This window comes from Gekko japonicus, unplaced genomic scaffold (genome assembly GCF_001447785.1).
Source record: "Gekko japonicus isolate JY-2015 unplaced genomic scaffold, Gekko_japonicus_V1.1 scaffold1166, whole genome shotgun sequence".
In the NCBI taxonomy this organism is placed as follows: Eukaryota; Metazoa; Chordata; class Lepidosauria; order Squamata; family Gekkonidae; genus Gekko; species Gekko japonicus.
Window position 1 is genome coordinate 137739 of NW_015161988.1, and position 23974 is coordinate 161712.

The window sequence follows — 23974 nt, forward strand, 5'->3', positions numbered from 1 at the left end:
ACCAGCGTGTCTTCAAAGCCTAAGCCAGAGGCCTTTTCCAGCTTGGAGACACCTTTCCACAGTTTCCATGGCAGCTGGACTGTGCTCATGCTCTCCAGACGTCTTCTGCCGCGTGTGAAGAACAGCCATTAAATCTGCAGGAGATGTGGCCAGTCATAGCTCCCTTGCACATGTACCTGAGCATAGTTTGGGACCCCCGTGTGGGTTGCCGAGCTCCTCCTCCTAATTTGCAAGCACCTTTAGAGTTGTCATTTTTATTCAAGGACCTGCATGCCATCGGCCTCTCTTTGGAAGCATGCTGAGAAGACCAGACAGTTGAGGTCAGTCAGTGGTGGAGAGGATCCCTCTATACGGTGCTGACTCTTGGCTTGTTCCTTGCTGGAGTACACTTCCTGATGCCTAGCTTGTTTTTGTCTCTAGCTCTTTTGGTCTGCTGCTCAAAGTCTTGTATTTGACGGCTGCAAGGTCAAAACGGTGGCTTCTCCTCCTGCTCTCATATGATATGGACATCACATGACTTCCTGCCACATGCTTGCAGTTCAATGGATCCCGGTCGTGGGCAAGTTGAAGAACACCATTCTAGGAAACCCTGTGGATTAGTCAGCCTCAGTACCAACTGGTTCAGGGGCAGAGCCTCTGCTTGGCATGCTGAAGGTCCCAGGCTCAATCCCTGGCATCCCTAATTAAAAGGATTAGGTACTAGGCAATGCTCTCTCTAAGCTGTGGAGTCTTGTGAGCAAAAATCCTACTTTGTGAGCTACTGGCATTAAAGTTGGGAGTGAGCGATATGGCTGCTGCGTAAATCAGTTTGCTCTGGAGCCACCCTTCCTGAGCTAAGACAAAAATGTGTGAGTTGGAGGCTAAAAAACTGTGAGTTAGCTCACACTAACTCAGCTTAGAGGGAACACTGGGGTGATGTGAACATCTTCTGCCTGAGATGCTAAGACAGCTACTGCCAGTCTGGGTAGACAACACTCCCCTCGATGGACCAATGGTCTGATTCAGGATAACACAGGTACACATGGCATCTGAGTAGAGTTGGAACCAGTTCTCCCAGGATCCTGGTCTATACTCTGAACCTGGCCTGCTTTGGAACAACGTTATCAGCTGGATTCAGACTTCAGGCCTTGAGCGAGCAACAGAACGAGGTCAGCATTCCAGCGTTTCCCTCTTGAGCTTCCACCTCCTCTCTCCATCCTTCTGATGAACAGTGCCCTTGGCCAGACGATTTAACAAAGCTCTCCGTGTTTCCGCAAAGGCAATATTTCAGAGGCAGCAACGCGTGTGTCCGGAAATAGTCTGCCCGGTAATTGTGACCCCATCAGCCACCCAAAAGCGCGGTTGAACGGGCTTCTGTAGAGCTGTTCCTGAATAGTCCCAATCAACATGACACCGCTGCTTGGCCAGATGCACACATCCCACTGGCAATTAAGGAGAGAGCAGGAGACCAACATTTTTTTAAAAAAGAGGTCCTCAGCAAATTAGGAATGAAAAGAATCGGCCGAGAGACTTCAAAAGATACAAAAGGCCAGGGCGCAGCACTCAGCTGAGGCCGGGAGGAGAGAACAAGGCTGGTGTGCCCCTTTCTTCTTCCTCAAGTAGAGATGTTACCCGACCAAAGACATAATCAGCTGATATGCCTACTGTTGACCAGTGAGAGCGCTGGGAGAAGCAGAAACTAAGGCAGGGGTGGTCGGTCCTTGTGGGAACGAGACAGAGAAGAAGAGGAATATCATGCCTTTGGGTGTGATGAGGCCCAGGGGCTTTGGACTGTGCATGGGCAGTTGGCCTCCGCCCACTGGAAACTCATTTTCGTATTCCTGTTGATGTGATATTCAGTATCGTGTAAGCAGGCCTCTGGATCACAAGCGTGTGGGAAAGTCACGTCCCTCATCAAAGAGCAAGATTCAAGTCCGGTAGTGCCCGAGAGACCAACAAGATCTCCAGGGTAAAAGCTTTTGAGAGCCAGGACTCCCTTTGTCAGACTCTCAAAAGTTTATACTCTGGAAATGTTGTTGGTCTCGAAGGTGTCGCCGGACTTGGATCTTCTACGGCGAACCGACACAGCGACCTGTCTGAAAACCATCCCTCATCAAAGCCCACCTTTTTCACGAAAGGTTTTGGCTTCTCCCTTTCGCTTCCATCCGTAACCAAAGCAAAACCTAAATGTCATCAGTCCTTTTTTGCCCTCTCCCCCTCCCTTTCTCTCCCACCCACATGCTGTGTTTTTCACTACCAAAATTTAGACAGTAAGCTCGGAGATCCATCTTTTTTTTCACTTATGTTCGTCCCTGAATGCCACATATATCGATGCTGCTGTACGAATAACAGTAGTCCGCTGCACCAGGAACTATCTGCTGGATTTTTCTGAGGATCTTATGAGATGTCCCTGCGGAGGTTTCTTCTGGCAAACTGAGCTGCTTGCTCTATCCCACTCACAAATCAATCGATGTACACGTTCTCCACCCAGAATCTGCTGCTGCTGCTTCCCCTCCCAGCCTCGGGGACTAGAAGTGAACACAGGCAGCTTTAGGTCTCAGTCTGGGTAAAGGTAGAGGTTTCCCTTGCTCAAAAGCCAGTCAAAGCTGACTCTAGGGTTGCGGTGCTCATCTCTGTTTCCAAGCTGAAGAGCCAGCGCTATCCGAAGACGTTTCCATAATCATGAGGCTGGCGTGACTAGATGCCGAGGCACACGAAATATTGTTTCCATCCCACCGAAGCGGTACCTATTGATCTACTTGCAATTTCTTGCTTTCAAACTGCTAGGTTGTCAGGAGCTGGAACCAGAGACGGGAGCTCACTCCATCATGCAGCACTTGGGTCTCGAACTACCGAGCTACCGACCTTCCAGCCTGCAGTTCAGCATCTTAACTCAAAGCACCCTGTTCTGCCACACTCACTTTCAGCCCCCATTTTGTAATATGGTATACCTAAACGGGTTGTTATGCCAACATAGGATTTCATGCTGAGGAGCAGGTCATGTCATGCACGCGCAGCATTCGATCGCACGTAGCTGAGCATACTGCCCTTCTTTAAAAAATATTTTGCACTTAAGTTAGCATGAGTTAACGGCTCATTCGCACTTGCAGGTCATCACTGGACGCCACGCTCGATGAGCACAGATGTAGGAAAGCAACCTTAAGGGCAGCTCTGCATGTTGCGATGGCTGCAGGAAATGCACATGTTGGGTGTGACGCACTAATCTAGGCCCAATGAGGTTTCCTCTGGGCACATGTACCCAAGACGCACATTCACTCCTGCGTGGCATTCCAGACATGACATGTCTGCTGAGGGGAAATACCAGTGTCTTCGGCATTTATCATGATATCTGGAGCTGCTCATAGTTGGGAGTAGGTTCTGGGGCTGAGCTCTAACATAGGTTCACCAAGTCCAGGACAAAAAATTCCTGGAGATTTTTTTTTGGGGGGGGGGGGGAATTTGGGAAGGCAGGGTTTGGGCAGGACCTCAACCAGGTGTAATGCCAAAGAGCCCACCCTCCAAAACAGTCAATTTTTCCAGGGAAACTAATCTCTGTAGTCTGGAGATACAATTGTAATTCTAGACATCCGGGCCCCACCTGGAGATTGGCAACTCTTAAGAGCCCTCTCTCAAGCACAGCCCTGACCAGGGGAGGGGGGAGTGATATGCTCAGATACGTTTCACCTTCCTTGCTGCTCTGTAGCATTTACTCTGGTTCAAAAACTGCCTCTGCGGGGAAGGAGGGTCGGCAACTCAGCAGCTCTGCAATCATCCATTTATGTCACAATAAACCAGATAATCTCTTAGGCACCATTCTGTTCTTTCACTGCCTTCGACTCACTCGGCCACTCTTCCAGATTATGTCAAGGAGAGCCTAACAGAAATTGCCACCATTAAACATTTTTTCCCAATTGACCCTTTCAAGTTCCAGGTTTGAAAACCTATTAGACAACAAACGAAACCCACCTCTGGTTGAAATCAAAGCATTTGCAAAAAGAATACAGGTCAATGTGGGTCTCGGCAAAGGTGAAACCCATGGAGCCACTGCACTCTAGTGGCTCAGTGAAGAACTGCAACTTTTTGTTTGCCTTTTTAAACACCACCATAAAAAAATGTTTTATATAAATATATAAAACCGGGAATATTGTTCCTATCTATAAACCCAAGCATTTCACTCGAGCTGACAGCTCCAGCAGCATCACTGTTATCAAAGGAATGATTGTGGTGGACTATTCAGACAGGGAAAAAGTCTCAGTCGTAACTTAAATGCAGTTACGTTCTTAGTCTCTTGGGGGTTCTTCAGAAAATAACATGAGACAGGAGGCCTGGACATCATACATCTCAATTTAGAAGCGTGCTGGCAGGAATCTACCAGCTTGCACAGGCTTGGACTGGTTCTTGGTGTTCCATTTCTTTCCTCCGGGGGACAAGAGCAGGCAGATGTCATAGGCAGGCTGTGAATCCGCAGGGTGGATATTGATCTTCAGCCTGAGTGGCTGAACCTACCGCTTCCACCCAGAATCAAATTCGGGCTGCAAGACATGGGAGAGTTCCCATGTGTGGAAGATGTTGAACCATACTGCAAGCAGTGTTCCCTCTAAGCTGAGCTAGTGCGAGCTAGCTCACAGTTTTTTAGCCTCCAGCTCACACATTTTTGCCTTAGCTCAGAAAGGATGGCTCCTGGGCAAACTAATTTATGCAGCAGCCAAATCACTCACTCACAACTTTAATGCCAGTAGCTCACAAAGTAGAATTTTTGCTCACGAGACTCCAACTACCCGAAGGAGTCTTGACTGCAAGATGCATCCAGTGTGGCTCCAAGGCACTGTTGTAGCACTGCTGGTCTGACCAGACGTTAATGCAGCCAAGGCTGGAAGAGGTACAGTGCCACCGTAGCCAATGGGCAGATGTCCAGGCATTCTCTAGAGAGGTATCTAAAGATTGCTGACTGGAAGCGAGAGTGGATGGCTTCCAGCAAGAAACTGTAGCATCGACAGGGGAAATTGTACAGAGCGCAAACCCAGGGAAGCAGTGGATATCGAAGCAACTGCTCCAAAAACCTGAGTAAAATATTTATTGATGGATCTGGGAGATGGCAGCAGGCTCCACTGGCAGAGAATAACATATACCTGAAGCAGGCAAGGCCTTTGCCATGCACGTGGGGAAAATGGGACACGAATAGGAATTAACGTGGCATCACAGAATGTGATTCTGTCCTTCTTGTCTATATCAATACATATATCAATGTGGAATTGGAGAGCAGGGAAGACTATGAAATGTTCTTGACCGCAAAGATTAGGGCGTCCAAGGCCGATGTGACAACCCCATCCATACAGGGAGCGTCCTCGCCCTAATTCGGGAACGACTGAGGTCCCTTGCATCGTGCCAAAACTGGTGGAATGTGTTCATAGGACCAGAGAAGGATGGCCTACAGTGAGAGCCACTCTGAACATAGGGAAACACACCATTTTACATATGGTGTCAGACTTCCCCATTCTGGATGGTTCCCATAGCAGCGGCAGCATAAGGGGCAAGCAAGAGCCCCAGAACAGCATTCTATCTAGGAGCCAATGAGGAAGCACAGCAGCAGGATCTTCCCCAAGGCACACCATAGGCTGCTCAGGAGGACTGACTTGGAGTCTGGGGGCTGGCCACAGAAAAGCACATAAAGAGTTTCCCAAATTGAAAAGGGCCCAGGTCTATTATGTCACCAAAGAAGGCCTGATGCAAGAGGAGCTTTGACAACTAGTATTCCAGAAGAAGAAGAAAAAGGGATTGGATTGATACCCCACCCTTCACTACCCGAAGGAGTCTCCGAGCGGCTTACAAAACTCCTTTCCCTTCCCCTCCCCACAACAGACACCCTGTGAGGTAGGTGGGGCTGAGAGAGCTGACAGAAACGGCTCTTTTTCAAGAACAGCTCTTATCAGAACTATGGCTTGCCCAAGGTCATCCAGCCAGGTGCAAGCGGAGGAGTGGGGAATCAAACCCGGTTCTCCCAGATTAGAGTCTGCGCACTTAACCACTACACCAAACTGGCAGCATCAGTCAGGGGTCTTGCAGGCAATCCGTGATTGGCCCTGGAGAGGGCCTTTAGGTCCACCTAAGAGGATGGCATGAAAGAAAACTGGTCTGCCTTCTGGCCCACCAAAGGAAACAACGTGAGCGCTCGATGCCAGAAAGTGGCCAAAGTGGGGTCTCCTTGGGTCCTCTCACAGCCATTTTCTACCATTCTAGATCCAGCCTAAGGGCCATGGTGGCTCAGAGGTTAAGACGCTGAACTGCAGACTGGAAGGTCTGTAGTTCGGCAGTTCGAGACCTGAGTGCCGTGCAACGGAGTGAGCTCCCGTCTCTGGCCCCAGCTCCTGCCAACCTAGCAGTTCAAAAGCGAGAAATTGCAGATAGAGAAATAGGTACCGCTTTGGTGGGAAGGTAACAGCGTTCCGTGCGCCCCGGCGTCTAGTTATGCCGGCCGCATGACCACGGAGAAGTCTTCGGACAGCACTGGCGCTTCAGCTGGGAAACGGAGATGAGCACCGCCCCCTCGAGTCAGATGCGACTGGCTTCCGAGCAAGGGAAACCTTTACCTTTTACTTTTTAATGGTCGTTCGAGCACTTCTGTCCCCAAACAGGGTCAGGTGGCTGCCAGAATCTCACCCTAGAAGCAACGATGCAGAGAATTTCAAAAGGCAGCTCTGCGGTCCGAAACTTCATCACCGTGGTGCCTCAGATGGCGTCAAGCCACGTTGAGTCATGGGTGGCCTGATGTAGACTCTGAGAGGTCTCAGCTCCCCTTCCTGAGTCCTTTCTAGTGACTCACCCTCCTCTTCCGGGAATTCTACTGCAGACTCCGGGCCCAGAGAGCAAGCCAGCTGAGGGCCCTGGCTCACGGTTGGAGTCTAAAGGGCCACTTGCAGAAGGGTCTAGGGAGGAGGGTCATGGTAATTCCTAGGATACAGCCAAAGCTGATAATTCCAGATGGCTATCTTACATCGAAGCCAAAATAACTTCCCTGAATTTGTCCCTAGAATCCTGATATATGCTTTCTGAGTCTGAGGCCTTTTTAAAAATAAAATCTAGATTATTGGGATCAGAGCTACAAACTCTTTATAGCCTGGCTAACAGAACCTGTTCTCCCTTACATCTGGGGATTATTCCTAATGCAAATCTTCCAGCAGTATACCTCTATCAACTCATAGCTCCAAATTTGCATAGAGCCATATCCTTGGCTAGATTTAATGTTCTTCCTTCAGCTATTTTGTCTGGCAGATTCCAAGGGATTCCCTATCCTAGCAGGTGCTGTCCTTGTAGGAAGGATTGTGTTGAAACTGTTGCCCATGTTCCCTTCCAGTGCCCTCTCTATTTGGCGTCCTGTCGGGATCTTCAATATCCCATATTGGGCCATTTTTTAGAGTCCCCTGATGATTTTAAGCTTCTTTTCTTGCTCGATATCACAGACACAGAAATAACTGAAATAACAGCAAAGTTTCTCTGCAGTGCCATGGCCCTACGGCCTGATAAATGATATGATGAATTAGGTTTTTCTTTATGATGATACTCTGTGATGTTAATCGGCAATTTTAATTTGACTCTGTGTGTACTTAGATTACTGTATTTTTATTTATATGCCAATAAAAGGCTTTGATTGATTGATTGGATACAGCAAAGATGAGGAACAAGGGTACGACGGTTAGCATTTATACCACGCACTTTCCCTAAGTGCACTAAGCGCTTCGTCTCAGTAATCCTTAGCAAGGGGTCCAGCTGGGATGCTCGTCTTGAATGGCTAATGTAGACCACATGGGCTGCCCTTTAAAGGTAACTGTAAAGCGACTTTAGCCCTCTTAAGCTAGTCCTAAGGATATAATTATTCCATTGAATAAATGCTTCTCACCCTGCAACACTCTGGGGGATAGTTTCTAAGAGCACTGTTCTTTCCCAAAGACAACCCACAGCTCTCTGCACAATTTTGTTTTATTTCATCTCCCATGATTACTACCAGTGTTCCCTCTAAGCTGAGTTAGTGTGAGCTAGCGTGCAGTTTTTTAGCCTCCGGCTCACACATTTTTGCCTTCGCTCAGGAAGGAGGTCTCCAAAGCAAACTAATTTATGCAGTAGCCAAATCACCTGCTCACAATTTTAATGCCGGTAGCTCAGAAAGTAGAATTTTTGCTCACAGACTCCACAGCTTAGAGGGAGCATTGATTACTACCCATGGGGGTGGGGGTGTTAGGGAAACCCTTCCCACCCCCCCACCACCTCCAATAAAATGGGCCCTTTCCTGGACTGCAGAATTTTTTCGTTAACATTTTATTCTCTCTGGCTCTTCCTCAAATACAGACTCCATCACACTTATTACTAATAAAGTTGCTGGGGAGAGGGGAGACACTCTGATTTGCTTTGCCTTTTGATGCCAAACTACACGGTTGCCCCACTCCAGGAAAAGAGATAAATGCATTTGTTCCTATTGCTGATTACTGGACAGAAGCCAACTTTGCAAGGTTGGGAGTTTGACGGCAATTTTCCACTTTATTGTTTTCTGAGCAAATGACAAAGCCTGAGAACTGAGCTACGTGGCCGTTGGCTGAATAACATCGCATGGTACTGCTGAATTGTCCCATCTCGGACTGAAGGTAGGGAGGGTTGCATTTTTGAATGCTTCCTCCAGAACTACCCTAAGCAAGGAAAGATAGCTCCTCAGGGACAGGGGGCACAGTTCTGTCTTTCCCTGGCCATGCTATCTATGTTCAGACCATTTTTTTGATGGAGAATTTTTGTAAGTATAAGGCAGCTTCACATTTTCTTACTTTACCTTCCGGATGTGGTGGGCTATGGTGAATTTGCACTGATTTGAACATTTATTTATACCCCACTTTTCTCTCTAGTTGGGACTCAGATCGGCTTAGAACATCATTCTGTCATCCTCCGTTTTCTCGCAACAACCCTGTGAGGTAGGCCAGGGTTTGCGACAGGCCCAAGGACACCCAGCAAGCTTCCATGGCAGAAGTGGGGATTCGAACCCAGGTATCCCAGACTCCTAGTCCGTCACTCTATCCACTATGCCATGCTGGCTCTCAACCAGAAATAAATGCTATCCGGGCAATATAAAATTACAGCTCCCAAACCCGAGCTAAATCCCTGCAATGTAACATCATGCAGCACGAGAGCTCAATTTCATTCCAGTGTGCGCGCTTCCCCTGCCCTGGTGCCCAAGCGACTACCACAGGCCCATGTGGTCCTCGTTAACAAGCCCGCACTCATGTGCCAGAAACATCGCCCTCTTGAGCAGCAGGCACCTGTCACCACTGAAACTGGACCATGTACTAAGTGGGAAACAAAGCCAGAAGCTTCTTCACTGAGCTTAGCTCGAGTTGCTGGCCATATCTTTCAAAATTCTCAGCTAAGATACTACATTAAGGGCCACTCCCTCTCCCCCAACATCTCTTTGAGTGGAACTGAATCCCTGCTGCGCGTTTGAAGACTCAGCCATCGTGGGGGGGGGATGGGGGACACACACACACTCACTGGGGGATGACGATGGGGGATTCTTGGAGAGAGGTGGCTCTGCCTTCACGTTGCTTGAGGGTTTTGTAGCAGTCCTGAGTTCTTCGTTGGCGCCCGTGGAAAAGTGGAACTGAATAGTTCCAGACTCAACTTGCTTCACCTGAAATTTAGAGGGAGAGAGAAGGAGCGGAGGGTGATGTGAATATCCTTCTTCCCATTGCTATGGGTATACAGCCATCAGGACTGGATGGGTGGAAAAAAACAGAAACAGGAAGGAGCCCAAGAAACTGAATTTTGCAACCAACACAGCATTGTGTCAGTTTTTTGCACTTGCATGGAATACTGAAATATACAGAGCCCGTTATCTGTTATATCCTGTTATCACCTTACAGCTTTGGCTTTTATGGTCTCTTTCAAAGCAAAATAAACAAATCTTCCTACATCCAATCACTGGCAGATATGTAACAAACATGGGCAACAGTGTTAAAGGACTTTTAACTTGGGACGTTTTATTCTCTTGTGAGACACACTGGCAGACATGTTTGCCAATGATGCATTTTGCCATCCTGGCCCCGTGATGTATTCTCTTTCTCCTGCAGAGAGACTGTGCACGTCACTCCTTGAACACAGAGCGGCCCTGTGACTCAGACCGCTCTGTCTATGGCTGTCTGTTGCATGGAGCTTTGGGCATTAATACCAATCCTTAATGCTCTAAGTTTAGCCTTCAGAAGTATCTTGGCATCCACACATGGACCAGCCTCTGGAATGAATTCCCGTGCTCAGCTGATCATACATAGCATTTTTCCCCTCAAGGGAGGGATTCTAGGTAGACCACATGTCCAGTCTTATAGTGGTAGACCCAAAATAAGCATGCATTTAAATCTTTTCATGATTTTCTTTACAGATTGATCCTATACAATTGCTCACAGCTGCTAGTGTATTTTTATTCTTGCCAACAAAGATTGTGTTGCCACTGCCCTATGCTACAGGAACTCCTTCAAGGGATTTTTCTTAATGTTTAAGCTTTGCCTTTCTCAGTGCACCTTGTCCTGGCAAGATTTTCTCTGTGCTCATTCCAACCCTATGATCCTTGCTTTTTTGCACAGGAAACTCTAAGAAAAGAAGAGACAACCTCAAACAGATTGCATTTCTTAATCCCCCCATCTTTGCTCGACCCATACCTGTTCACATGCTTGTTGGTGCCTTCTGGTTTTTCTTCAAGGTGCCAAACGCACACAGGATCTGAACCCGGCCACCTCTTTCTCTATGGAAGCTCGCTAGACCGCTCTCTACTGCACCTCAGCACCACCACTTAGGGTGGCCCAAGGAGGTATTGCATCTCCCAGATTGGCAGAGATCACATGGAGCCATCAGAGTTGCATCTCCCAGATTGGCAGAGATCGCATGGCCACCTCTTTCTCTATGGAAGCTCGCTAGACTGCTCTCTACTGCACTTCAGCACCACCACTTAGGGTGGCCCAGGGAGGTATTGCATCTCCCAGATTGGCAGAGATCGCATGGAGCCATCAGAGTTCTTCCTGGTCCTATAAAGCTTCTAAATTTGGCCCATCTTCTCAAACTGAGCAACGTTACTCAGGCACAGACCAAGCTAATCCCAGACTAACTTTCTTGGGTTACCTGCTGGACCGCCAGCCTTGTCAGGGTCTTCCCGAAAGATGCGGACTCACCTCTTCAGAGCTCATGGAAGCTGGTGGCGTCTTGTAGACCAAAACGTGGCTTGGATTATGCTGGGCTCCTCCTTGCAGAGGTAAGATCACTTTGGAGGAGCTCACATCCGGCGAGGGGTTCCAAACTGCCCAGCGAATGGAATGCATGTAAGACGGTGTGGTCAGAGAAGTCGCAGAGGATGCCTGTGGTTTAAAGAGGGAGGGGGCAGGAGATGGGGATCAAATTGCACTTTCAAGTTGCACTCGAAGGTGACCAAGAAACGTGATGCAGGACAGGGTTGTGTAAACCAAAAGGTCGAGATAGGCAGAGGTCAGCCAGATCCATTCTCCGTGCCTTTCACTAGGCTGTGGGACAAAATAAACAAATAAATTACCAGCCTAACATTTTCTTCTCACCTTGATACAGAGTACTCCATCTTTCTGTGCTATACCTCTGAGGATGCCAGTCACAGCTACTGGCAAAACATCGGGTCCTCCAATGCCAAGACCATAGCCATACAACCCGGAAAATCTGCAGTAGCTAATGAACTCCTCCAGAAAGGGAGGACAGAGGTGAACTGGCTTCAGTGTAAAGCCGCTGGTGGCTGGATATTAGGGTCATCAGTGACACCTGAACATTTCGGAGGCCTCCTGTCTAAAACCTGGAAGGTCCAACTTGCCAGACCTCAGCGGGCAAGGAGGGTCGGTCCTGGTTGGATAGGAGACCACTGAGGAAGTCCAGGGCTGTTGTGCAGAGGTAGGCAATGGCAAACCACCTGTGAACATCTCTTGCCTTGAAAGCCTTATGGGGTCACCGTAAGTCAGCTGCAGATTGACAGCACTTTACACACACAGCAGCTATCTAGGATTCTAGTGACTGGGAAGACTCTGTTTGGGAAGACGGGGTGGTTAGGCAGGCACCACCTGCTTTTCAGCTGCTCCCCCTTGAGTCCTGGAGGTATGCTGCTGCCTGCCTTGTCATTTGAGGAGTGTTTATTTGTGACTAGTTTATCCTTAGGATGGAGAAAATGCTTCCATCTTCTGCAGCCGCAGCCTGTTCCCTGAGCCCACTAGCTGGAGCTGTGTGTAATAAAAAGCAGAAATTATTCTATGGAACACAGGATTATTATTATTTTATTATTTATTAGATTTTTATCCCGCCCTCCCGCCGGAGCGGCTCCCCCAAATCTCCTTTTCTTTTGAGGAGCAAAATTTAGCCTTTATGGCTATAAATGTATGGTTAAAGCCAGTGGGCATTCAGAAGCCAGAAGACTTTTTAAAGAAGTTTCAGTAAGATTTCTAGTGTTTGGGGAGGGGGTGGAACGGTCATCGGTGCCCGGCACAGCTTCTGCTCCCACTCCAAGATAACAAAACCAGAATAAATTACGCAAATCAGCCATAACTGCAGAGCATTATGCATCTGATGATGTGGGGCTCTGGTCCGTGCAAGCTTGTCACAATATCTGGTGGTCTTTAAGGTTCCACAAGAGTCCCATTTGGCTTTTGCAAAACAAGAGATTATGTAGATTGGCTCAGTTTGTACAGAGTCTGGAATTTGGCTTCTCCTGGCATGGCATTCAGATTACCTTAGTGCATAAGACAGACAGACTGATACTGACACTAACACATATAAAATAGTGTGGAGTAAGCACAGTTCTACTTCTAGGCCCAGGCGTAGTCTTCTAAGGGGTGATGACCGAGCCTGATTTAAGCAATACTAAGCTGTTGGGAGGGAGGGAATCCAAACCTTCCAGGTGAACAGTATTCATGCAAACCAAGCCACAATGTCTGCCAGTCTCCAAAATCCTCAGGTGAAGGCCCTTCCTGGTCTAGCTATCAGAAATCCCATAAACCAGATGGTGCATGGGATGGTCCAGATAAGAAGCATGCGCTCTGCCACTGTACTATGGGCCCATGCTTCTTTTGCACAACAGATTCTGAGCAGAAAATCCCATCTGAGCAGAGAGAAACTGAGATAGAAGTAGCAGTAGACTGAAAAACTGAGGTCTACACTCACCCTGGTGGCAGTCAGAGAGTGCAGGAATGTATGTGCAGAGCAGTGTTCCCTCTAAGCTGAGTTACTGTGAGCTAGCTCACAGTTTTTTAGCCTCTGGCTCACACATTTTTGTCTTTGCTCGGGAAGGATGGCTTCAGAGCAAACTAACTTATGCAGTAGCCAAATCGCTCACTCACAACTTTAATGCCAGCAGCTCACAAAGTAGAATTTTTGCTCACAGGACTCCACATCTTAGAGGGAGTATTGGTGCAGAGTACAAGAGGCTGCTCTGGGAGCAGAAATGGCAAGTCATTCATTCATTCATTCATTCATTCATTCATTCATTCATCTACTTCATTTATGCCAGACCTTTCTCCTCTCCTCCATTTTATCCTCACAAGTGCCCAAGGAGGGAGGTTAGCCTGAAAGCGTGTGACTGGCTCAAGATCACCTAGCAAGCCTCCATGGCAAAGCAGACATTCAAACCTGGGTCTCCCAGAACCTGGTCCGACATTCTAACCACTACACCGCACAGGATCTCAAGTAACGTTATGCTGATGGCATATGGATATGTGAAGATACGTTATGCTGGCCAGGTATGGTACAACTGCCCTGACTTGGATAGCCCAGGTGAGCAGGATCTCACCAGATCTTGGAAGCTAGGCAAGGTTGGCCCTGGCTAGTATTTGGATGGCAGACCTCCAAAGGATAACAGGGTCGTGGTGCAGAGGCAGTCCGTGGCAAGCCACCTCTGATATGTCTCTCGCCTTGAAAATCCCACGAGGTGACCATGTCAGCTGCGACTTAATAGCACTTTTCACCACCTCCATGGTGGAACTGTTGATCATGAGAAAAGCGTATAGCAGAAATGAATAATTATCTTCCTTAAAAAAAAAAAAATCTGCATCCGGCGACTCCAATTTAAGCTTTCACCTTTAACTTCAGTGTGGGTCTTGTAAGCTTTTGTTTTTTTGGTTGTGGAGTTTTGAATGCTAGAGCCTGCCCAAGCTCTTTTTGCTGTTAACAATGGAACTGGGAACAATATCCAGTTTTCCAACTGCCCAATTATTCTTGGCTTTTATTCCTCTCCGAACTGATCTGAGCCAGCTGTTTGCCTGTGATTCAACGTGCCATTTAAATAAGTATCCATTTTCCCTTGACTTTTTTTTGACTTGGACGGTTCAAATGAGAGATGCCATTTCCTGCATTCAGAATGCCCCGCTCACAAATCCCCTTAGCGGGAGAGTTAGGCACTCATAACAAATTGATGGCAATTGATTAAGCCGTACCATTCTGACCATCCAGCTAATAGCAGGGATGGTGAAGGGTCCCTGGACGCAGAACTTTTTAAGAAGTAGGGATGCGGTGGGCTTAAGAGCTCCAAAGCCATGTCTCCTTCGTGAGAAAAACACGAATACCAGGTCCAAAACAATAGTCTCTGCCCGTGTTATTGCAGAAGGAAAGGAAGAACATTCTTTGCACATGTTCAGAGGGACTCTTTCCTCTGCCCGGCCTGCACATGTCTAGTCAAAACAAATGCAAGATATGGGAGGAGGCTGAGGTTTGAAACCCAGCAACAAGGCTACAGGACACAACGCCAGGGAACTTCAGCTTCGGGTAATGCTCGAAACCGGCACTGTTCGTTGGTTGAGCTGCGAAGATGACCTGGATACACAAATCTAGGTGGAACAGTCCCGATAAAAGCTGTCTCACTCCATCTTGTATGTCTCTACACAAGAGACAACGAACAGCACATGCAGAGTTGAACACAACCTTGGGAGGTACAGATTCGAGTTCTATCTTTACTGCGGTTTTACTAAGTGGCTCTGGGCTTGCCAGGACCTTCTCCGCCTCAGTTTCCATTTATCAGATGGGAACGGCGGCAGCCTCCTCCGCAGGGCCGCTGCTGGGGAGGGTGATGGAGAGAATGACGGGGAGCACTTTGCCCTGTAATAATGCTTATTATGTTCTTAAAAAAAAATAATAACTTTCAAAGAGGGCTGGAAGATTGTTCCTATCCCCCAGTGAGTTATTCTGTTTCTTTGAATGCGCTGGCACTGACCCCTGGCGCTGAAAGCATGCTTTGCGAGCAAGCCCTGATGAGCGCAGGATCACATTAGGACTTGTCTTGTGACAATGCAAAAAGCAAAGGAAAGGGGCTCCGGAAGACCAGGCTTCCCGGAGAATATCCAGTAGACGGTGCGTGTGGTCAAACGCAACTACTCCGCTTTTTAGTTTTAGAACTGCCCCCATCCCATGCCTTTAATTTTCAGTGATTTTTTTTCCAGCCTCCCTTTCAAAAACGATCACTTGTTTGTTGCTCTCACTCTCCACTGCCCTCGCTTGCCCCTCTCCCACGAGCAAATCTCGCTGGCTATGTTCCATTATAAAGTGATTCATGGTTGGATGAGATCACCTGTGTGAGTAATCCAGGGAGGAGGAGGAAGAAGAGAAGAAGAAGAAGAGATTGGATTTATACCCCGCCCTTCACTTGGAGTCGCAGAGCGGCTTACAAAAACTCCTTTCCCTTCCCCTCCCCACAACAGACACCCTGTGAGGTGGGTGGGGCTGAGAGAACTCTGACACAAATTGCTCTTTCAGGAACAGCTGTGCCAGAGCTTGTGACTGACCCAAGGTCACATCAGCAGGTGCAAGTGGAGGAGTGGGGAATCAAACCCGGTTCTCCCAGATTAGAGTCCGCGCACTTAACCACTCCACCAAACTGGCTCTCGAAGAAGAATTGGGGGGAGGGGTGGTCCTAAAGTAGCAATAGGTAAGGCAAAGAAGGGTACCGAAAACGATAGGAAAAGAGGTGGGTGTTCACAAAAGGTAAAAGTACAAATCTTTCCCACAAAAACCGCTAAAAGTAGATGCGGATTTATAGCACAGCTCCAAAGGTAATCAGGAAGAGCCAGGTGGGGCCTGGAGACCTCTCACAATTACAACTGATCTCCAGATTACAGAGATGATCAGTTCCCCAGAGAAAATGGCTACTTTGCAGGATGGACTTGATAGCATTATGCCCGCTGAGGTACCTTCCTTCCCCAAGCGCCATCCCCGTATCTCCAAGAATTTCCCAACATGGAGTTGGTAACCCTAGTAGGAGCATGAGATTAGAAACTTCAAGTTTCATATCTTGGACTATCCCAAAAGCTCTGTTTATAGAACTCCTTCACTCCTGTTATCAGACAAGCTTTATTCAGAACTGGTCTACAGGCAAATTATCTGGTAGTCAAATCTCACATTAGCCAGAAACACATCTGAGCAGGGCTCCTTTTGCTCTGCCCCAACCCTGACCCCCACCTACAATTTTGGGATAACGTCCACCTACCTGACACAGATTTTGTAAAGATTACAAAGATAACATAAGTGAAGCACTCTGATCACTCAAAAATTGCAATAGGGAGTCTAAGGAACAAGGCACCCGGTCTTCAGTTGGCTGACTCTGGGGCGCCTTTCCACGCCAAGATGGTTAACACAGTCTAATATTTTCGACATACTTCTGCACTGTCGTTCTTCTGCACAGTTGTTCTTCACTAGTGGTGCCACCTGGCAGAGAAACTGAGTTTGATTATTACCTCAGCCTGGCATGTCTAATTCAAATGATCTCCAGCTCATGGGAAAACAAAATTGCATACCTGTAAATACGAAAACAGATTGTTGGGTTGATGTTTGCAAAAGTGACAGGTCTGTACGAAGGAACGGACCGGGAAAAGAAGCATACAGCGTTTCCTTGTATTACATACGGGAAGATTATCGGTGCATATAAAATATTAGTAAAACTTTCTGATGCATGGACATTTCAATCTTGAACGGTTCCAGCCAACTGTTTCCCAGCATGCAGATTAGAAAAGAAAAAGAAAAACGCTCATTGGTTCAGCTGTTGACATACCCTGAAGTTACTGCTTTTGCTTCTGTCGCAGTGATCCGAGGACAAGATGTCATCTTATTCGATCTGAATTAATCCAAACGTAATTGCCACCCTGACTGCTGAGCCCCCAGATGTCTCCATACAGTCTGACATTGGCAGTTACACGTAAACAAAATAATTTTACACGCAGCAGTTATGGTGGAGTCCTGCCCCTGTAACAGAAGCTCAGTGTGGAAACGAGCAGCTAAATCTCTTCATGGCATGGAGGTAAATAATATCTCCTGGTACATAACATGCCATCAAAGGGGCAGGAAGTTTTTTCCCCCAGGCCAGTCAGCAACTCTTAATTTCACGTTCGTTGCATCGATGACACCGTCTAACCATCTCATCCTTTGCCGTCCCCGTCTTCTTTGACGGTCAATCTTTCCCAGCATCAGGGTCTACTCCAGTGAGTGCTCCCTTCTCATTTGGTGGTTAGGTCCTTATAAATCTATTACTCCTTGACTTGAATAGGCCAGACTAACCCAGTCTCGTCAGATCTCGGAAGCTAACCAGGGCCGCCTCTAGTTTGCACTTGGATGGGAGACCTCCAAGGAATACCAGGGTCGTGACACAGCGGCAGGCAATATACAAATGGATAAGGGGTAGCAGTATGATTAAGCCACAACAAATAGATAGAACTACTGCAAGTGTCCAAGTAACAATTGTAATAATAATTATTCTAGTGATATCTAGATATCTGAAATAGCCCGGATTTGCACTATGGTCTGATAGACATCTGGAATGAATGCTACAAAGTTTCGTGAACGGAGAATCAACTTGGAATGTTTGTGACTTCAAAAGGATGCTTCTTTATGAATTTTTGATGTAGGAAGAAGTCTCTACGAAACGAAACACCAACTCCGGAGATTTTCGTCCATCTGTTAAACAAATATTGTTACTGTGATTTTGTAATTTTGTATACATCTAGAAATCACTAGAATGATTATTATTACAATTGTTACTTGCACACTTGCAGTAGTTCTATCTATTTTACAGCGGCAGGCAATGGCAAGCCACCTCTGAATGTCTCTTGCCTTGAAACCCCTACAGGGTTGCCATAAGTCAGCTGTGACTTGACAGCACTCTCCACCATCAAGTCTATCACAGTCAATCGACTTAGAGGGGTGTCACTCCGCTTAGGATAGCACTGCATGGGGCCATGGATCATTTTTTTATCTTCTTCCACACATTTATGCAAATCCAGTTGTGGCGCAAATTAATTTCCTTTCCCGCAACAGGGCTGTAATTTACTGAAACTGAACAGAGCTAAAAAAGACTCATGTGCCCAAGTCTCCCTGTGATTCACGGATTCAAGAAAGCAATACTTGGTGTGTGTGCATGTTAAATCAGATTTCTTTCTCTGCTATGACCTCAATAATTCCTTTAATTAAAAAAAAAAAAAAGTAACACATTCTGGAGCTCACCAGGCTGCTGCTGCTGCAGGCCAACATTCCCCTACACGGAGCCAGCAGGGAGATTTAATACCCCAGACAGGAAAAAGAGAAATGATTTAATAAGTTCATTTGCAGCGTGTTACACACGGCACCTTTGCAAAACGCCATGACATTCGGAGGAGAGATCCTTGCCTTTCATCCGACTGAACAAAACAATTTTACGCACAGCATGTCAACAGCTCAAGGGACGCACTGTTTCATCTTAAAAAGACATTTTAGGTAAAGACCCCCAATCCTGCGGGACTCAGATTAAAAACATGTCATTGTCATGGAGGGAGGCTACCGCTGGCTTAGCCTACTGCAAAGGAAAGAACAATGGCTTGCGTGAGGGGAAGCAGAGGAACATTGCTCCACTGGCTCCACCGTTGCCCCTTTTATCCGGCAGCCAAAGCCCGCAAGGCCTTTGGATGGGGCTCTTTCCTCTTCCCTGGCCACCTCCATAGACAGCTGTCATGATCTGGACTGTGCCACCAGAGGCCTACTAGGCCCAGGGAGCCTGGCTAGCAGTAGGTGAGGCTGGGCCTACAACTCCCAGAAGCCCCTGAGAGGTTCTGGAGCCAAAATTGACCAATAGGAAAAGAGGAGGGCTTGGAATAAAAGATCTGGTGCAGCAGGAAAGGCTGTTCTTCTTCCCAGGGGACAGAGCCAGAAGGGACTGAGGCTGCTGTAGGGAAGAGACCCTCATCCTGAGGGAAGGGTGAGTAGTCTAGTGCCACTTGGAATAGTGAGCTAGGGACAGTATATATTTAGATGCGTCAGGGCATTTGATTTCTTTTCTTTTCACTCATTTACTGTTATTATTCTGCACCTTGTTGTTTGACCTCCTATACAATAAACTATTTTCATTGTTCACTCTGCCTGGTCCTCACGCCTATTATTCGGCCAAAAGGGAGGTCTAAAGGTCTTGGGAGGGTGCTCTGGGCCTTCTCAAGGGAGCCTGGAACCAGAGTGGTGGCAGCGTCAGGTGACACCCCACCTGAGCCATGACAACAGCCCATCTAGGTAACTGGCAGGAGGCCCTCCAAATGGTAGGAAAGCCTGAAATCTGAAAAATGGCCCAGCATGGCATTGTGAGCTTGGAATTTCCAAATATGGAGAGAGGCATAATTGCTCTACAAATGCTACAATAGCCCTTAACTCTACACTGAGAAAGCTCTTTTCTTCCTGCTCTTCCTAGAAGGCTACGTTTGTCCCCTAAGCAAAGAAAGATCACACATTTCCCCCAAAGACATTCTCATACCCCTGCATGACAGCTCTCTCTTTCCTGCTCCAATAAATCCACTCAGGAGGAAGCACGTAGTGCTGCTTTATACCATCAGAGCATTTGTTTCTGTAGCTCAACATTGGCTGCTTTACTGTGCAGCAACTCTGTGGGATCTTAGGCTACCTGGAGGCCTTCCATAGCACCGCTACTTGCGATCCTGGAGATGCCAGAGATGGAACCTGAGATCTTCTGCATGCAAAGCATGAAGTGGGGCCTGATTCAGTAAAGCTGGCAAATATCTAGGATATCATCACAAGGTTGGCTTCTTCTCCCCTCACCCACTTCAAGGACCAAGAAAACAAGAGCAAGTCAGCAATGGGAACCCACTGGATACGGAGGTTGCAGAATTCTCCATTCAGAAAAAGTTGGACATTTCAGTAACCTCTAGTTGTCAGACACCTTGTCTCAGGGCAGGGAGCAGAAATAATTAAGTCCCCCCCAGATCCACAGTTCTGTCATAAAGATGTAGTCTTTCTCTAGGGTGAGAACATGATATTCCTCTCCTCTTTCCCCAGAGACCATGGGCAGGTTCATTCATTATATTTGTGACATTGCATTTGTTAGAACAAGGTTGCTCATTCCAACTGTATGGCTGCACAATCAAGCAGAGAACACAGGCAGGTATGACATCTCTGACCATTTTCAAGTCCTCTGGGAAATCAAGCGTTGGGCTGATACATCACCTGACAAGTTCCATTGTCTCTCCGGCGGTCGCAAGCGCCAGTGTGTTGAATGGGAGGTGGCTCAGGCCTGTAGTTGGCAAAGGAGGCGAGAGAAAGACCGAGCGAGCAAGAGAGGAAGGCCGGCTGGGCTGAGGTGGCACTTGCAAGTGGCGCGCAAGGAGGAAAATTAAGTGCTCAATTAACAACTGACAGATCCATCCACCCTTGCTGAGAAGCGGGGAGATGTTAGGGAGAGCTTGGAGCCAAACACAAGCTGCTGTCCAAGTTTTAAAAAGGGTAGCGGGAAGAAGGCGCAGCAGTGTCCAGATGGCCAACAAGATGGCACTGCATGTGAACACCCCAGGGCTTACCGTTCTTTGATGGGATTTGCTCCTGAAGATATTTAGGATAAAATTAACTAAAAATCTTCCACCATGTTTAACTGAGGACTTTAGCGGTCTACAGTGTCAAAGGAAATGACAACTAGAAAACCAAAGTTGCCATCTTCTGGCTCTTCAATTAATAGGGGAGGAGGTATTCAAAACAACTGTCATGTTTTTTATTATATTTTAATATATACCTTTATATGCCCGCCTTTCTTCTGCGCATCTCATGGCCCAAGGGGGTAAGATGGGGAAAGAGAAAGGCAGCAAGAAGGCTTTCTGTAAGGTAGCCAATTTGCTGCAGTGTTGGCTCATTTTCTCAACACATTATTTTGTCCTTGATGCTACTGGTTTGCCTGTAGGTGACTCACTACGCTGAGAAAAGATTTAAACCCAAGGACTTCTCAGCACCAGGTTTACATTCTTAGATATCATAACACAGCTCCTGGCAAAGCCATTCTCTGTACATGGGCAAGGGGAAAACTAACTCATTGACAGAGCATGTCCCCAGCAACTCTAGTGAACGGATCTTTGACAGCTGGGACCTAGCCGTGTGTGAGAATATTTCCAGGCCTCTTCCCTGAATGTTCAGCTTTTACAACTGCAACGAATAAGTCTCTTGCCCATTTATTCAGACAGAAGTGACGTGCAATCTGCAAACAAAGATACAGGCAGGATACAACCCAACTGCGCTGTTCAAAGAGTGCAAAAGGTATTTGGGACCACTGAGAAGCACTTGGGCAACCATGTTTTTTTTCTCATTTTGGAACCATTCCATATCCTTTTCTGAAAATGATTCAATCAGTCCAATACCTGGAATTTGTTGTTGTTGTTCAGTTGCACAGTCGAGTCCGACTCTTCGTGACCCCATGGACAAGCTCCCGCCAGGCCCTCCTGTCTTCCGCCGTCCTCTGAAGTTTGCTCAATATACGGGCTTGCAAATAAGGCCACAAAATTTACTGACCCCTAACTCTTCCCCCCAATGAACGGAACATGGTAGCCATTTGCAGATTTCACATGGTCCATCGCAGCAACAAAAGAGAACCTTCGGAAGGAGAAGGGAGTATCGAAAATGAGAAAGGAAGAAATATGGATCAAAGAGTGGAAGTCTAGCTCACAAATTTGCAAAATGAGGACAACGTTCCAAACAACTGTAGATGCTCTGGCAATGGAAGAACAGCTGAGCACGAAAAGGCAGCTCCACCTCTCAATGCATGTACACCGGTGCCCTCTTTTTTGAGCTGGGCAGGATTGCCCTCCAAATTTCTTCTAGGGTAGCTCTAAAGACATGAAGCTGCCTTATATGGAGTCAGTCCAACGGGCTACCAAGGTTAGCATTGTCTACTCTGACTGGTAGCAACTCCCCAAGGGCTCAGGCAAAGGTCTTGCATATCCACCTACAACCAGATCTATTTATTTATTTATTTATTAGATTTATACCCCGCCCGCCCTGCCAAGGCAGGCTAAGGGCAGCTCTTAACTAGAGATGCCAGGGGTTGAAACCTGGGAGGTTTTGCATGCCAATACAGATGTTCTACCAGCTCAAAAATTCTGCTCTGTGCAACCAAAGAGTCTCAACCACTGGCCTGCATGAAGACCACAGAGAAGGAGAAAAGAGTAACCTGCCGGGGAGATGTGTCCTTAGAAAGACAGTCAGAAGCCAGAGATGGGTGTGTGTGGAGGTTAAAGCTAGAATAATGTTTCTTTAAAGGGGTCGGAAAATTAGTTAGTGAACTTTCAGCTCCAAAATAAGCAGACCAATTTCACTGCAAGACAGCAAGTCACAGCTGTTAAGAGCTGGCTAATGACTCAAACATGATCACAATTTCAAATTTGCAAGACTGGAGCACAGAAGGATGGAGGGGGATAATGTCATTAATAAAAGCGCATGCGAAGGGCCTGATTAGCCGTCCTGGTTTTCATCAAGATAGATAAAGAGCGTGCTGGGGCACGACGGCAGCTTTATTTACAGTGCCCTTGCTCGTGCCCGGATGCAGAGTGGCACGCTGGAGGCTTGAGCCAATTTGATCCTCAATACATCAAAACAGCTGCTTACTGAGTTATGCTGAAAGACAAGGCTGCATTTATTTTTTATACCCCGTCCTTTTTTTTTTTAATATCCCCAATGGAAACCCAAAGGAGCTTACGCCATTTTCTTCTCCTCCATTTTATCCTCCCAACAACCCTGTGAGGTGGGTTAGGCTGAGAGAGTGTGACCGGCTTCCGTGGCACAAGTGAGGATTCAAACCTGGATTTCCCAGATCCTAGTCCAGCACGTCCACCACTACCCCACGCTGGCTCTCAGGGTACCATTTCTTTACCCAACGAGTAATTACACTGTGGACTTTACCGTCAGTGGAGATGGTGCTTGCCATGAGCACGGTGGTGGGAAGTGCCATCAAGCCACAGCTGACATATGGTGACCCCTGTAGGGCTTTCAAGGCAAGAGGGGAACAGAGATGGCTTTCTATTGCCTGCCTCGGCATAGCAACCTTTGGACTTCTGTGGTGGTCTCCCATCCAAGTACTAACCAGGGCCATCCAAATAGTAACCAGGGCTGACCCTACTTAGCTTCCGAGACCTGACAAGCTCAGGCTAGCCTGGGCCATCCAGGTCAGGGCATAATAAATTTAGAAGGACCTAACTCTGCTTAGGATGGCATAGATGGTTTGCAAAGGTGCCAGTCGGAAAAGCACGCAAGAACAGAGTGGAGGGGATCTGTAGAAAGATCTCAGAGAGGCAGCGTTGGTTTTGAGGGTCTTTTGTCGATGGAGAACCAATGTGATTATAGGGTTGCCGACTGGCAAACAGTCCGGTCCCTTTATGTAAGTAAGTGCCAGCAAGTCACAACTGACCATCAGTAGCTACTAGCCATGGAGACTGAAGGGAACCCCCATATCCAGAGGCAGCAGATCTCAGAACAACACAGGATGGCATAGATGGTTTGCAAATGTGCCAGTCGGAAAAGCATGCAAGAACAGCAGAGTGGAGGGGATCTGTAGAAAGATCTCAGAGGGGCAGCATTGGCTTTGGGGGTCTTTTGCCAATGGAGACCCAATGTGATTATAGGGTTGCCGACTGGCAAACAGTCCGGTCCCTTTATGTAAGTAAGTGCCAGCAAGTCACAACTGACCATCAGTAGCTACTAGCCA

At 47.4% G+C, this 23974-nt stretch overlaps 1 protein-coding gene across 1 annotated transcript in view; it reads right to left on the reverse strand.

The window, feature by feature from the left end:
* The window catches only part of NPHP4 (nephronophthisis 4), a 137869-nt gene that overhangs the window by 56410 nt on the left and 57485 nt on the right, over positions 1–23974 (reverse strand). The window contains exons 9-10 of the mRNA XM_015429815.1: positions 11172–11354; positions 9505–9643 (exon numbers count right to left, since the gene is read on the reverse strand). Coding sequence (XP_015285301.1) covers positions 9505–9643; positions 11172–11354 — 322 coding nt within the window. The remainder of the gene's footprint in view (positions 1–9504; positions 9644–11171; positions 11355–23974) is intronic.